The 15755-nt window shown below is 44.4% G+C and overlaps 2 gene segments (V, D, J or C); both read left to right on the plus strand.

Moving 5' to 3' along the window:
* LOC105525111 overlaps nucleotides 1–5127 on the plus strand; it is a 13460-nt gene extending 8333 nt beyond the window's left edge. The window contains 2 exon segments of the V gene segment in view: nucleotides 743–907; nucleotides 4970–5127. Coding sequence covers nucleotides 743–907; nucleotides 4970–5127 — 323 coding nt within the window.
* Nucleotides 5128–6309: 1182 nt separating this feature from the next.
* On the plus strand, nucleotides 6310–6822 carry LOC105525100. The segment is given in 2 exon segments: nucleotides 6310–6406; nucleotides 6491–6822. Coding segments are annotated over 2 exon segments (378 nt in total).
* The last annotated feature ends 8933 nt before the right edge of the window (nucleotides 6823–15755 follow it).

The raw sequence follows: 15755 nt of genomic DNA on the forward strand, positions 1-15755 counted from the left end.
GTGAGCCACCACACCCAGCTGAGATTTTCTTAAAGTTTTGAAAATTTTAATTTAAGGGTTACAATTTTCTTCAACGTTTCCAGAAAGTTATAGACAGTATTGATTCTGTGTTATATGAGTAATTGTAGTTCCTTCCATTTTAAGATAGTATTATAAACAATTTTAAGGCTGCTTGCTTTGTATAATGATCCATCACTACAGATAAGTAGATAGATGACAGATGGATAGATAGCTAGATAGATAGATACATACATACATACATACATTAACTGCCACTCTTTCCATGGTGGTTGATTTCTCTTGACCTATTCATTATGGATGATTTTCAAAGGCATCTCATTTGAATCTTTATTTCTTTTCATTTTCTCTCCATGACAATGCTGGGAGGTTTGCCACCATCATTATAACATGATCTAGTGACCTGACACATGTGTGGTTAGCAATACCTAGAAATTCAGAAGCTTTTCGGTTTTATTTCCAGCAGATATAATTGCTTCCCTTCTGTGTATGAACACATCCTAGAAACCCATACACACACACACACACACACACACATATCTGTAATATAATATTTTCTTCTCTGGAAATGAAAATTTATCTCAATTTCATACCAAGTTCATCATTTCCCTGAAAGTGAGGGCAGGTCCTTTTGCATCTGTTCAAACAAAAGACCCAGACACCAGCTGGTGAGGAGCTTGCCTGCTTCTGGGTGTTGGGTCTGTCTCTTCCCCTTTGCTTTTAGATGGGTACAACTATGGCAGCACCAACTACAACCTGTCCCTGAAGAGTCGAGTCACCATGTCAGTAGACACGTCCAAGAACCAGTTCTCCCTGAAGCTGAGCTCTGTGACCGCCGCGGACACGGCCGTGTATTACTGTGCTAGAGACACAGTGAGGGGAGGCGAGTGTGAGCCCAGACACAAACCTCCCTGCAGGGAGGCGGAGGGGGCGGGCGCAGGTGCCGCTCAGGACCAGCAGGGGGCGCGCGGGGCCCACAGAGCAGGAGGCCGGGTCAGGAGCAGGTGCAGGGAGGGCGGGGCTTCCTCATCTGTGCAGTGCTCTCCCTCCTCACCAGCACCTCAGCTGTCCCCAGGGCTCCTCTTTCTTTACTATCTGTGGTTCTACTTCCTCACATCCTCACTGCAGGCAAGAAAGGAAGGAGAAATTTCTTTATCATTGAGGTTTTAACAGTCACTGACATCTGTTTTTTCAACAAATTCCCACAAGACCCATTTTACTTTCTTGACAAGCAAAATATTCCAAGGCTACTCACCATCCCTTGATTGGCGTCATCGAATTCATCGTGTTCTGCTCTTAAATTCATATGCTGAAACCCCAATCCCAGTGGCTCTGTATTTGGAGAGAGGGATATTAAGAGGGAAAATAAGTTAACTGAGGTCATAAGTGTGGGACCGTAATCCAGTAGGACTCTTGTCCGTATGAGAAGTGGAAGACAGAACCCTCTCTCTCCACATGCACACAGAGAAGAGGCCATGTGATGACGGACTGCATAAGAAGGTTTGCAAGCCTGGAAGAGGCCTCTCAAAAAACTAACCCTTTCCGCACCCAGATCTTGGACATCAAGGCTCCAGAAAAATAAGAAAATTAATATTTGTTATTTGAAACAACCTAGTCTTTGGTATCTTCTGATGGAAAGTCAAGCAGATTCACAGATATAATTGTGTTAGCTCCATCTCCTGGAGGGACAAGCAGCCCACCAAGGCTGGATACATCTCTCAAATTATTTTTATAAAGTAAAATAGATCCAAGATGACAATCCCACCACATCATTGTCTGCTGAGTCATTTACTTAGCAGGCGTCTCTGAGGTCAGCCCTGTGGGCTGTGTTCTAGGTTATGTCTCTCACTTTCCACTATGAGAATCCATGTAGATAATGAGAACCAGCCAGATGGAGTCCTGATCTCTGCTCACCTTCTGCTGCCAACCAAGTATCCCACAGAAAAACACTCCAGCATCACCCTTGTGTATTCTACTCTCTAAAATTCCACTAAAGCTGAACCTAAACCAGGAGCTATTTGGGGCTGGACTCTTGTTCTCTTCCTCTTAGTCTTCCATAAGGTCCAGGTGCAGAGTAGAGCCTCAATAAAGATGGAGCATCAATTCCCCTAACCACATCATTCCCTTACATCCTTGTCATGCATCTGCCCTCTGTGGGCACCCAGAGCAGGTTACACAGGAATTGCCTCAATCTGGCCTCAGCTGATCTTCTGAGACCATGGGTCCTGCACATGTAGGATTCCAGGTCATGCAGGCTCTACTGCAGGACAGACCTGTGTCCTGTGGGGCACAGACACCTGCTGACCCCGGGTCTTCCCTAATAACTCACACACCTGGTGTTAGTGCATGTTCAGATGGCCCCTCAGTGCAGCACACTAGGGTGATCAGCCTCACAGGTGGCCTTATCTGACAGTGACCAGCCTGTCCATTCCCATCATTGATGATGTCCAAGTGAATCTTAAATAAATGAAACAAAATTAACAACAAAGGGGAAGAATAAGTACCTGTATCTGGGGTCCCAGAACTGTACTGGGAGTGTGTGTGAGAGGCCCTTGTGGGTGGCAAATCCTCCAGTGTGAGTGAAAGCTGAAGGAATGATCACTGTGCAGGTGGAGGCTGATGGGGCAGCTGGCAGCTTACATTTCCTGAAGCTGTTCCTGGGTGCGTGAAGATTGGATGGTCCATGTACATGAAAATGAGGGTTGGACTTATGTAGGAACAAGGAAATTATCCCATAGGAATGAAAGAAAATAAAACCAGAGATGGGCACCCCTGGAGACAGCTCATTAGATTTAGTAGAGGAAAGAAAGAAATTTATTCCAATGACCCCAGCATGTTCAGCTAAATATGAGTTGCTTTAGTAGACAGAATTATGAAGGGAAGGGTGAAGGACTTTATAGAAGGAAATAACATAGGATAAATGAAAATAAATCTACACAAATCTGTCAAAAGACAGATGCCAGAGTGGATCAGATGCAGTTACTTCATTACTTGGGGAACCTACCAGAGACACTTGGCATTCCTCTAAGGCAGGTCCAGTGGTGATGAACTTCACTTTTTGCTTTGGGAGAAACTTCTCAAACATCTTGCATTACTGGAGAAAAGCTTTAATCCATGTAACACTTTTAGTTGGCAGTGTTTTGGCTTTGTTTTTATTTTCAGCAACTTGAATAGAATCGTGGACATCATGAAATTTCGGTGAACAACAGACCTCACATGACAAAGTTCTCATTAGATTATAATACTGTATTTTCCCTGCATTTTTCCATGTATAGATATGTTCATATGTATAAATACCTACCATGGTGATTCAGCTGCCCACAGTACAGTAACATGACGTACAGATTGGTTACCTAGGAGCACTATGCTTTCCCACACAGCTTGGGCGTAGCAGGTATTTCATGTGGGTTTGTGTAAGCACGCTCCATGATCGTTGCACACTGACAACATTGCCTAAGGACACATTGCTTAGATGTATCCCTATCGTCTTTTTGCTGTTGTTGTTGTTTGAGATGGAGTCTCACTCTATCACCCAGGCTGGAGTGCAGTTGCACAATCTCAGCTCACTGCAACCTCTGCCTCCCAGGCTCAAGCAATTCTCCTGCCTCAGCCTCCCAAGTAGCTTGGATTACAGGCATGTGCAACCGCGCCCAGCTAATTTTTTTCCCCTATTTTTAGTAGAGACATGCTTTCACCATGTTGCCCAGGCTGGTCTTGAACTCCTGACCTCAGGTGATCCACTGAGGTGACTAAAAAAGTTTGAAGCCCCTGGCTCCTGCATCCTCTAGACGTACTCCACACCCTCTCATTACACACAAGCTAATTTATTACTCTTTCCCGAGTGATAATTGCCAAGGCTCATCTCCTCCACTTGGACACTTTGGTATATCCACATGTGTCCATTCTGGTTCAGCCACGGACACAGAACCGGGAAGACATCATGGATTTTCTAAAGGGAGCTGGCTTGGGGAATCAGCGCTTGGAGTAGAAAGCGCCTTTGTCCATGCGACACAGGCCTGAGGGCTGTGGGCAAGAGGTCAGGAAGGGAGGATGACCAGACGCCTGGGGAAACCAGGATGAACAAAGCCAGTTTCCTTCCTGGCGAGGAGGGGCATGTGGAAGACTGGTGTCCCTCTAAGGATGAACCACACTCACCTGCCCACTGCTACCTGCCACTGAGGTGACCTGCAGAGCAGCAGCTCCTGAGCCACAGACAGTGACTTCCTCCTCCACCAAACCCTCTAAGATCTGTGCTTCCAGGACTGTGAACCCCAGCAGGTCCCCAAGTTTTCAGTGGGTTCACCTAGCTAGTGTCTGTGCTCAGCCTCATCCCCAGACTCCTGTCCTGGTGGTGTGTATAATGTCACCACAGTGGTGACAGTGACAGCCGGTGCCTGCACTTTCCAGGCCAACAAGTTTGAAAGAAGCAAGTCACGGGGCCAATCTGGATATGGGGGAATCACACAAATTTCCTTCTTGGGGGAAGTGCTGGGAAGCAGCCTTGAGTCCTCAGCTCACGTGCAGCTGCCGGTGCTCATCCCAGTGGGGGGAAACATGAGCCCTCCCCACGCCCAGGATGGAGCTGTTTCAATCACACCAGGATGAGAATGTATCTTCTCTATGGGGGCTTTTGAAGCACAGCTCTCCTGCTCCTGAGATTTGAGATTTACAAAGACAAACCCCACAGAGTGGACCTGCACAAATAAGACAGGACAGGATCTCCAGGAGAGAACCCCATATGAGAAGGGACAGGCAGGTCCCATCACTGACACTGGTCCTCAGAAACCCTGAGCAGCTACTCACCTTCCCAGGTCCCCTGTTCCTGATCAGTGCCTGTATCTGCTCCTGAGAAGGTCCCCATCAACAGTCCCCAGGGTTCTGCCCCCTTCCTTGATGTGCCTCTGGGAGTGGGGCTGGCTGGGCTGTGGGTCTGCTGTGACTCTCCCCACAGGTCAGCGGCTCAGTGTGGGCTGCCCCGACTTGGTGGGGCTGGGCTGTGTCTGGCCCTCCCAGAGGGAGCCTGGATGCTTCTCAGAGGCATTTGCAGGATCCCAGGTCCTGGAGAACAGGGAAGCCACAGTATGTGCTGGGCCCCATCTCCAGGTGTAAGGTGTGTGCTGTTTCTCTGCTTGACAAGAGCATATCCCCAGGCCTAGGGGCACTGTGGGCGCACAACCAATGTGCTAGACACAGGGAGAAAGTCAGGTTTCCCTCCCATTACTGTGGGGAATCTAGTCACTCTGTGTTTGTGTGTGTGTGTGTGTGTGTGTGTGTAGATTAGGAGTTGTGGAGTGGATTCTGAGCGCCAGGATTTTGTAGGTTTAGAAATTATCTGATGAGATATTCATCCAAATGAACTGAAAAGAGATGAGGTGTCCTTCCAAAGCCCCTGGGAGCTCCTGGACTCACTCTGAGTGTGGACTGATCCAGTGATTCCAGAGAAGGGGCTCCCTGGTGGTTTCATAGAATCCTTGCTTGGGGTCTTTCTGCAGAGTTCACTGGCTTTCCTACTGCCAATTTACTATTGTAAGAGATAGTGTCAGCCATACATGGTGTCACGTGTCACTAAAGGAGCATTCTGAGCCAGAGCACACCCTCTTCATACTGGGGGGGGAAAGCTCTAGGAGTCCAGACAGGAGCCCCTCTGCAGTGCAAGGGCTGGGCGGCAGGGGATGCTCAAAGCTCACCCAGTACAGGCTCCAGCCCCAGAGCAGGTGCACAGGAGGCTGGGCAGGGATTTCTCTCAAGATCTGTTTCCTTATTTTAAAAATCTAAAATAAGTATTTGATAAAGACTGCTGAACATTCTGTAAATACCCTGTTCAATTGCAAGCACTTATCAAATTCGATGTTGTAATGAAAACCATTTTTACACTGGAGATTTCTAACCATTCTGGATATCTCAGTAGTATGCAGCTGGAGGTTAAGGAAGCTTTTCTTTTATATAAATAAGTGCAACTTTTGGAGAAACACACTCATCCCCTGATTAATACATTCATATATGAAAGCCTAGAAATGCTTATATTATCTTGGAGCCATTCAAGTGTGGGTTCCCAGTGAGGTTCTGTTCTAGGGAAAATTGTTCTCCAGTGGAAGAAGCTCTGTCAACATAGAGCTTAGGGATATGGCAGGGCTCACATGGGCTCTAAAGGGATTACAGCTTGAACCCTTAGAAACCTCCGTGTGTTACCTCTCTGCTCTTTCTCTTGCATTATCAGGTATGAAATAGGATCACTCATGAATATGCAAATAACCGAGGCAAATATAGCTATCTTTGTGCCCTGACAGCATCACCCAACAACCACACCCCTCCACAGAAGCCCCTAGATCACAGCTCCTCACCATGGACTGGACCTGGAGGATCCTCTTCTTGGTGGCAGCAGCAACAGGTAAGGGGTTCCCCAGTCCCCGGGCTGAGGGAGAAACCAGGACAGTCAAGTGAGGCTTCACACACTCCCATCTCCTCTCCACAGGTGCCCACTCCCAGGTGCAGCTGGTGCAGTCTGGGGCTGAGGTGAAGCAGCCGGGGGCCTCAGTGAAGGTCTCCTGCAAGGCTTCTGGATACACCTTCACTAGCTATGGTATGAGCTGGGTGCGACAGGCCCCTGGACAACGGCTTGAGTGGATCGGATGGATCAACACCAACACTGGGAACCCAACGTATGCCCAGGGCTTCAAAGAACGATTTGCCTTCTCCATGGACACCTCTATCAGCACGGCATATCTGCAGATCAGCAGCCTAAAGGCTGAGGACACTGCCATGTATTACTGTGCGAGAGACACAGTGTGGAAACCCACATCCTGAGAGTGTCAGAAACCCTGAGGGAGGAGGCAGCTGTGCTGATCTGAGACAGTGACAGGGACAACATGGCTGCACTCTTTGTTGATGTAGGGTTATAAACATACATATATATGCACCCAAAACTGGAGCACCCAGATATATTAAGCATATATTATTAGAGTTAAACAGAGAGATAGACCCAATACAGTAATAGCTGGAGACTTTAACACCCCACCCTCAGCAATGGACAGATCTTTCAGACAAAAAATAAACAGTGAAGTCTTGGACTAAATCTACATGACAGACCAAATGGACTTAATGGATACACTTCATCCAACAGCTGTAGAGTACACAGCCTTTTCCTAAGCATATGGATCAGTCTCAAGGATAGACCATACACTAGACCAGAAAATTAGTCATTTTTTAGTTGAAAAGATATCAAGTACCTTCTCTGATCAAAATGGAAGAAAACTAAAATAAGAGGAATTTTGAAAACTATGCAGACACATGGAAATTAAACAGCATGCTCCCTAATTAAACAATTTTCTCCCAAATTGAAGAATATGCTCAAACATGGGTTAATAAAGACATTAAAAATTTTTTAAATTTATTGAAGGAAAACAAAGCATATAAAAACCTATGAAATACAGTGAAAGTAGTGCTAAGAGGAAAGTTTATAGCTATAAGCACTTATGTTAAAAATGTAGACACCCGTAAAATAAACATCCCAGGAATGTCTCTTTAAAAACAGAGAAGCAAGATCAAATCAAACCCAAACATAGTAAAATAAAAAAGTAAAGATCAAAATGTTAATACACAAAATTGAAATAAAGAAAACAATAGAAAAGATGGATTAAATGAAAAGTTGTTTTTTAAAAAGATAAAAGACATCTACAAACCTTTAACCAGACTAAGAAAAAAAAGAAAGAAGACCAAAGTAAATAAAATCAGAGAGAAAAAATGGAAATATTACAACCAATAGTGCAGAAAATCAAAGGATCATTAGAAGCTACTAGGAACAATAAATACCAATAAATCAAAATATCTAGAAGAAATAGATACATTTAGAGACACATACAACCTTGACTGAACCAGGAAGAAACTGAAAACCTGAACAGATCAGTAACAAGTAGTGAGAGTGATGCCGTAATAAAAGGTCTCCCAGCAAATAAAAAACTCAGGGCTTGATGACATCATTGCTCAATTATGATAAACATTTAAAGAAGAGATAATACCTAATCCCACTCAAAATATTCCAAAAATAGATAAAGAGGGGAGGAATTCTTCCAAACCTCCTGCACAAGGCCAGTGTTACCCTTATACAGAAACCAGACAAAGATACACCTAAAAATAAGAAAACTACAGGTCAATATCATTGCTGAATGTGGATGCAAACTCCTCAAGGAAATCTTAGCAAATCAAATTCAATATTGTAACAATAACAAAAAAAGAAGCATTCAACATGACCAAGTGTGGTTTATCCCAGGGAGGCAAGGATGTTTCAACCTATGCAAATGAATCAATGTGACACATCATATCAACAGAATGAAGGGCAGAAGACATAAGATCAGGCCTTACCTTGTTCTCCTCACCCAAAGTCTCCTATCAGTGCTTCAGTCCTCTTGACCAGTCCTGCTGTACTTGGTCTCCTGTGATTCCGTTCCCAGGTCCTGAAACACTGGGCTTCTGCACACCTGGAGTCTCTCTCCTCTTTGAACACGGAGATCCTGTATCCTCAGAGAGGGGTGACGACTCATCATGGCTGCCATGACCCATACAAACAATTCTTCCAACACAGTTGTGATTTTTCCTGTTGGAAATTGAAAGGGGATGTGGGAATCAATGTGTGTGTGTGTATGTGTGTGTGTCAGGCATGTTGAGAACACAGCAGGGCTCTATGTATAACAGGAAAGCAATGCTTTTCCATATCATCTATTTTCTTACAAAGTGTTCATAGGTAATCAAAAGGAAATTAATCACAGTTTATAAGATGTTGTGGACTTGAGTGATGTTGTCACTCGAGGCTACTATGGGGGCTCCAGGAAAAAAATCTAGAAAAGGATAAGGCTATGAGCAAACAAGCAAAACATGGGGAGCAACAGGGAGGGATGAGCAGGGGTAACTCAAGCAGGGAGTGATAAAACCACATACCACAGAGGGTGAAAAATCTGTGCTCAGCAAAGAAGAGAACATAATCAGCATTTCTCCCAATCCTCCCTCCAGAAGCATGACTGTCAGTAAAGTTCACAATGGAGCACCTCCAGCTGGGAACGCAAAAAAGGAGGAGGACTTTAGGCCACATGTCCTGGGCACAAGATGTTTCCCCGGTTCCTACTCCTATTCTGCCCTCTCTGTCCAGCAAACCTGCTTGTTTCTGTCACCTGCCTTCCTGCCCTGGGGTTGAGAATGGATGCCTTGATAGTCAGCAGAGGGATGCTCTTTCAGAGGAGGAATGAATTTGGGTCATCTGACGCCTGAGCAGGACACTCACCCCCGGGAAGAGGCTCCGAGACAGAGGGTCGCCGTGGTTCCTACCCCTTATATGTGCGGGGCTCCTGGCACATGCACACTTCTTCTCAAACGCTGTTTATACCCCAGCAACAGTGCTGAGTGTTGTCAGCCTCTCTCCTCCCCAGATACCGCTCTGTCATCAGCCTGAGCACAACTTCCCCATGAAAACTGTTAATCTTTCTCTCCATTAGATCAACCTTTTACAAGTCTTCGATGGATGACAGTTTTTCAGTGTGAGAATCTAGGAACAAGAAATGGGGTGACGGGGACAAGTGAGCTCTGTGTGTGACTTACCAGGATGTTCCCTCTTATCCCAGATGTCCTGTCCTAGGTGCAGCTGCAGGAGTGAGGTCCAGGACCCATGAGGCCCTCAGACACTGCCCTCCATCTGTGCTGTGTCTGGATTATCCTTTTTTATTTTATTTTATTTTATTTTATTTATTTTATTTTTTACCAGTGGATATTATTTGAGCTGAATCCACCATCCTCTGGGCAACAGATTAGAAAGCCTGGGGCACAGTTACTAGGATGGATCACCAAGGAGTGTACATCATGAACCCTCTACCCAGGTCTGCCTCTCCATCAACAATGACTCAACCAAGAGCCAGTTCTCTGTGAAGCTCAGTTCTGTGGCTGCCTAGGACATGGCTAAGTATTACTGTGAAAGACTCAGTGAGGAGGTGTCCTTGTGAGCCCAGACACAAGCCTTGCTGTCAGGGCACTGAGGACCACCAGCAAGACTCAGGATCACCACAGGGACTCAGGATCACCAGGGGAAGAGCAAGTTGCAGGAAGCACAGGGCCAGCCCCAGAGCAGGTGTGGATGGAGATGAGAGGCTGGTTTACTGCCAGTGTCTGGGGCTGCCTCACCATCTACATGTTTCCTCCAGGACCCTCTCTTACTTTATGATGCTCCACCTAGCTCTAAGTCTCTGAAATACCACAGTTTTGTTGCACCAGGAGGAAACCTTCTCACAGGTGGTAAATGCAGAACAATCTCTCTGTCAGTGGTCGCCAGGGTCACAGCCCTGTGGAAGCTGAGGGGAACCTGGTGAGTCTTGTCCAGTCACACTCAGGACAGGGACCTTAGTGGGTTTCCCTGAGGAAAACAGTGTTTAGGAATTCTAACCTCAGCCAAGAGAGAGGCTGGGTCAGGGTCAGTGCCAGGTAGAACCTTACAGGTTTTATGTCCGACCCTTCTCCTGACACAAAAGCAAATCAGTATCAGCACTGATCTGGGGCCCCGTTTGCTCCTAGCACATTTTATTTCTTGTTAGTTGTTTTAGTTGTTGACTTTCCTTTTACTGTTCCTGATCCCTGTAAAGTGGAGATGTGGTTCTTGCTATAAAATGTCCAGTGCTCAAGCCCTTTCCCTGCAGCTCAGGTGGGGCTCAGGCTGTGGCTCCTGCAGTCACATGGGAGAAGCTGATGGGACTTTTCTTCTCTCCCATTGCTCAGAACCCTCCACTGCATTGTGTGGAGACTCACCTGAGAATGCAAATGGCCAATAGTTGTGAAGAGGATGAGCCTATGTGGCCAAAATGGAATGTGGATGTGGAATTTATGTGCTGCGCGAACTACCACAGACTCACCTTCCTCACCAGTAGTGTTAGAAAGAGAGTGGGAAAGTTGTCAGAATCAAAGTGGAGCCACTTTTATTAAAACCCTGACAAATGGAACTAGGAATGACCATGAAGGAGGGTTCTTAAGCCCATATTCCTGATAACAAGAACTATCATAAATAGACTGCTTAACCACAATCTTGGGAAGAAGACACCACAATCTTACAAAAAATTACTTTTGCAAGGACATCATCCCAGAAACTGCCTGTTCAAAATTACACTGATGCCACCCTTGAAACTGATTCTACAACTACAGGATCGTTCTCTCAAAACAGCTTTTGTAACCCACCTCATTTTCACTTCATAAACCTATGAATTGACATCCCAGAGTTACTGCTGCGTTTCTTGATAACGTTAACTAATAAGGCCCTTTAACAATGTTTGCAGCTGCATTTCTCTGATGTCACTTCTAAAATAAAGCATTTCCAAGTTGATGACAATAAAAGGATAGTTAAGAAGATCTGGTGGGAAGGCATCTTTAACATCCTGTTGAATGCTTCTGCATAGCACATCAATCCCCTAAAATACTTTGCTCTATCTGCATTTAATGAATCAGAGTGTAATAATGAAGATGTAATTGAAAATATGAATCAATATGAAATTATTAATGATAATGTTTGTGTCCTTGAGAAAGCAGACTCTGTGTTGTAAGTTTTAGCAGTTGTACATTTGGCAAATAAAGTTCATGTGTTTTTGAATGTTGTGCGACTTTTTACTTAAGGATGCAACATATGATTCGGTTTTACTTAAAACTTTCCAGAAGATTTTTGGCAGTCAGGACAGTGCAGCATTTGAGTAACACTAAGGAACTAAACGAGTTATTTTGTAATTGCTCCTGTGAGGTATGCACATCGCTCACTTAATATTGAAATTCAAATGCCACAGGTGGAAAAATCGAATAAAGCAAATTTTATGAACTGTCATGGCTGTGGTTTTTGTCAAGCAAGTTATTCATATCAGCAAGAAAATAAACACGACAATAAAACATCTTCAGATCCAGGGGGAGGCTGACCTCTGTGAAGAGAACAGGTTCAGTCCAAAAATCAGCATATTCTTAGAGACACCTATCGCCCCATCACATGGGTGAGAAATTTTTGAAACAAGTGAAGTGTGAGTTCACAGTAAGTGATGCAGTTATCGTATTTCCGTGAACTTTCATTGACAAGACAAGGGCTTCTATAGATCACTCATGCACAAATAAACAAAATGTGTTTTTGCATCTGCGAGTGTCTAGAGAAAAAGAATCTTTTGAGGAAACGTCTTCAGGTTACAGGGATGGGTTTAAGTTGGAGATCTCACAGGAGTGTGTCTTTGAGTGAACACTGGCCTATTAATTAACTAGGTCAAAATGCCCTCTTTGGAGTAGCTGTCCAATTATGTAGATTTCTGAGTTGTGAAACATAAACCCAAGGGTTGACTTACTGGAATTTGACTGCTGTGTTGATAAAATTTCTGATACGGTTTCTTCCAATGATTTAAGAATAGTTTTCCTGTGTCTTTACTCCAGGGAATGAATTTTCATGAGGTATTGGGACACCATGTTTCAGGTGCTTTAGTTAAAGAGACTGACTTCTTGGGGGCAGGTCTCTCTTTTAACAATGAACTCACTTCTGCAAAGCATTCAGTCTGCGGCTCTATTGCCACGAATCATGAAGCTTTTACACTCCAATGCACTAAACATAGTGCCCCTTCGATTAAATATCCATTGACATTGACATGAATTGGCCACTCTTGGATATGTGTCCTATGTTATGAGCCCAACATGTCAGTGGACTGAGAATCCTCTACTCTGTGTGTAGCGCTGAGCAGACTGACAATCCTCAGAGTCATCCATGGAGAGTCCTGAGTTTTATGGGGTTCTTGGAGACATTCTGGTGAGTTGAAAGGAGAAACAGGATTATGGGCTGCCAGTCATTTCAACAACAACGGGAGTCATTACCATCTAAGTGTAAAGTCTACATCACTCAAAATACCCTCCATGACAGGCTGACAGGAAGAAATTCAACCTCACAATGGCTCCATGACAACTCTTTAGTATACTTGGTAGTGAGGCTTTTTCAGGGAAGAAATGTCCACTCCATTGTGTGGTTCTGGTGTTCTCAGCTAAAGTAAACTGTGGACTGGACCCAAGATTCTCTGAGATCAATGTGAGGATTACTGCTGCTCCAATATTTTCAAACAGGCACGTGGCAATTTAGATGAGCCTGGCTTTGTGGTTGGTTATATGTAAATCTGAACTAAATAAAGAGGAAGGGCATGTCTGAACTAGTGTGAGGGTGAGAAATCTCATAGACCCCACACCCCACACTCTTGTTTTTAATTCCTCCAGGAACCTTCAGGTTTTTTGGGTGAAAATTGACATAGATCATTTCCTGGATAAGTCATCAAAATTCCTAATCTTAGAGAAATACACAGAAATTTTTCCAGATAGACAATCCAGGGGAAAGACATATCTAGAACATTATCTATGTGGGGTAAGGTAGTCCATCTCCATTACAAACCCCTCCCAGCACCCTTCCTTTATCATGAAATTGGATAAAATTAGCCAATAGAGAAATAATCCTATAATGTTGTAGCCAGAAAAGGGAAAGCATCAGTTTCATTTCTGGACATTCTGTGTATAGGTCACAGCCCAGAGAAAAAAAGACGACAGAATTATTACGATTCAATTGTAAGAACATATATACTTCCAGGATGCACACTTTGTTTTCTCACCAGGATAGTTAATCTGGGTTAAAAATGAAAGTGTGACAATGCACAGACTCTATCTGGGGAGGAGAACATTGGGAAACTGAAAGTCAATGGCAGAGACTATGACAAGGACAGTAGGGAAATCTGAAGCCTCTGACATAAATTTTTTGAAGATAAGGTCTTGGCAAATCCATTGACCTCAGATTATTTTATCACAGGGAATTTTCAGGGTTCCTAGCAGAGAAAAAAATGCATGCACTTGGCCAGGCACAGTGGCTCACACCTGTTATCCCAGGATTTTAGGAGGCCAAGGCAGGTGGATCACGAGGTCAGGAGATTGAGACCTTCCTTGCTAACACGGTAAAACCCCGTCTCTACTAAAACAAAACACACACACACACAAAATTAGCCGGGCGTGGTGGCGGGCGCCTGTAGTCCCAGCTACTCAGGAGGCTGAGGTAGGAGAATGGGGCGAACCCGGGAGGCAGAGCTTGTAGTGAGCCGAGATTGGGCCACTGCACTCCAGCCTGGGCGACAGAGCAAGACTCCATCTCAAAAACAAAAAACAAACAACACAAAAAACAAAACAAAATGAAAAAAAACAACAACAAAATGCATGCACTTCCCAAGTCTCCACTTGTATTCTGTTTGCCTTAGATCTCTAAGACAAAAAAAAAAAAAAAAAATAAGCCTAAGCCTACTGTCAGTGTAGGAGGCACTTTTTATAGGCTAGAAACTAGAAAGAAAGAAGAATGTGTGTTACTGGAATAGTAGATACAAAGTTGGTTTTATTCTGAGTGTGTATTTGAACCTGCAGGTATTCTTAGATGTAACATTCAACTGCAAGAGCTCAAGGAAGAAATAAGGCACTCCCAAAATCCTACAAGCTTTTGTATTCATTGCGTGTCCACTGATTCAGGAAATGTGAAGCTTCAGAGAAGGGGCTCCCTTCTGTGTCATAGAATCTTTGCTTTGCATCTCCCTGTCGAGTCAAATTGGTTTAATAAGGCTCTTGAATTCTTAAAAGACGTGGTGTCAGCAATACATTGTGTCACTGAAGAAGTGTTCTAAACCAGGACACAGCTACTTCATGCTGAGCTAGAGACTGTGAGGGGAAATGCCTGTGGGCTACAACAGAAACCTCATTGCAAGGCAAGGGCTTGGCTGGAGGGGGGCACTCGGGAGCCGCCAAGCACAAGTTCCAGCCCTAGAGCAGGTGCACAGGAGGCTGGGGAGGAGGTTTTCTCTCAGGGCCTGGGTCTTCCTTTGTCAGGAAAAAAACAACCTAAAATAACTGTTCAAGAAGTCGCTGATGTGCCTTTAAATATCCTAGTACATCCAAACCATTCATATAACTTAAGGCAATAAGAACTATTTTTTCAAGTGGATTTCTAGGACTATAATATCTTAATAGTGAGAATATGAAGGATGAGTATGTTTTTACTAATTCAGTGGGTACCAATTAGTTGAAGAAACTATATTCCTGTGAAAAAGAAATTCAGATTTCAGTGTTAAGTAATGTTGCCTACATTGTGTGAGGGACAGGACAGTGGTGGAGCTGAGGGTGTGGCAGGTGCACAACCTAGTGAGTCAGAAATCAATATGTAAAGATAGGGATCCATGGATATGAACTGGAAGTATGGAAATATTTTACAAAAGTCTAATAAATGGAGTTGAAAAGTAACCCAAAATTATTCAAAACACAAATTCATTGACAGTTATTTTGGGATTAGAGAGTTCATAAAGAACTCCAAACTCCTGTTACATCTTCTGATTCCCATTGTTCCTGAGACGAGAAAATCAGCTCTAATTATGCATCACAGGGCAAATCCGTAAAACAAGTGTTTATATTGAAGACCCTGGGGGATCAGGACATCAGACAGGTGCTGGAGACGCTGTCTCAGGAGCGCCCAGTAGATCTCAGGGGACCTGCTGGACACTCACGTGGGACATCAGCGTCACTCTGTCAGAGTCACCAGTGAGGTGTGCTGGTACCTGACACGTCCAGGATAGGGCCAAGGCACATGCCCAGTGTCACAGACTGTGATGGTCCCCAAAATAATCCAGCTGGCCTCTATACCAATCAAATGTAGGTTCAATGAGGAGCCTGTTCTGAGGGGGCTGATTCTTCAG

The sequence above is a fragment of the Colobus angolensis genome, unplaced genomic scaffold, assembly GCF_000951035.1.
Source record: "Colobus angolensis palliatus isolate OR3802 unplaced genomic scaffold, Cang.pa_1.0 Scaffold519, whole genome shotgun sequence".
In the NCBI taxonomy this organism is placed as follows: domain Eukaryota; kingdom Metazoa; phylum Chordata; class Mammalia; order Primates; family Cercopithecidae; genus Colobus; species Colobus angolensis.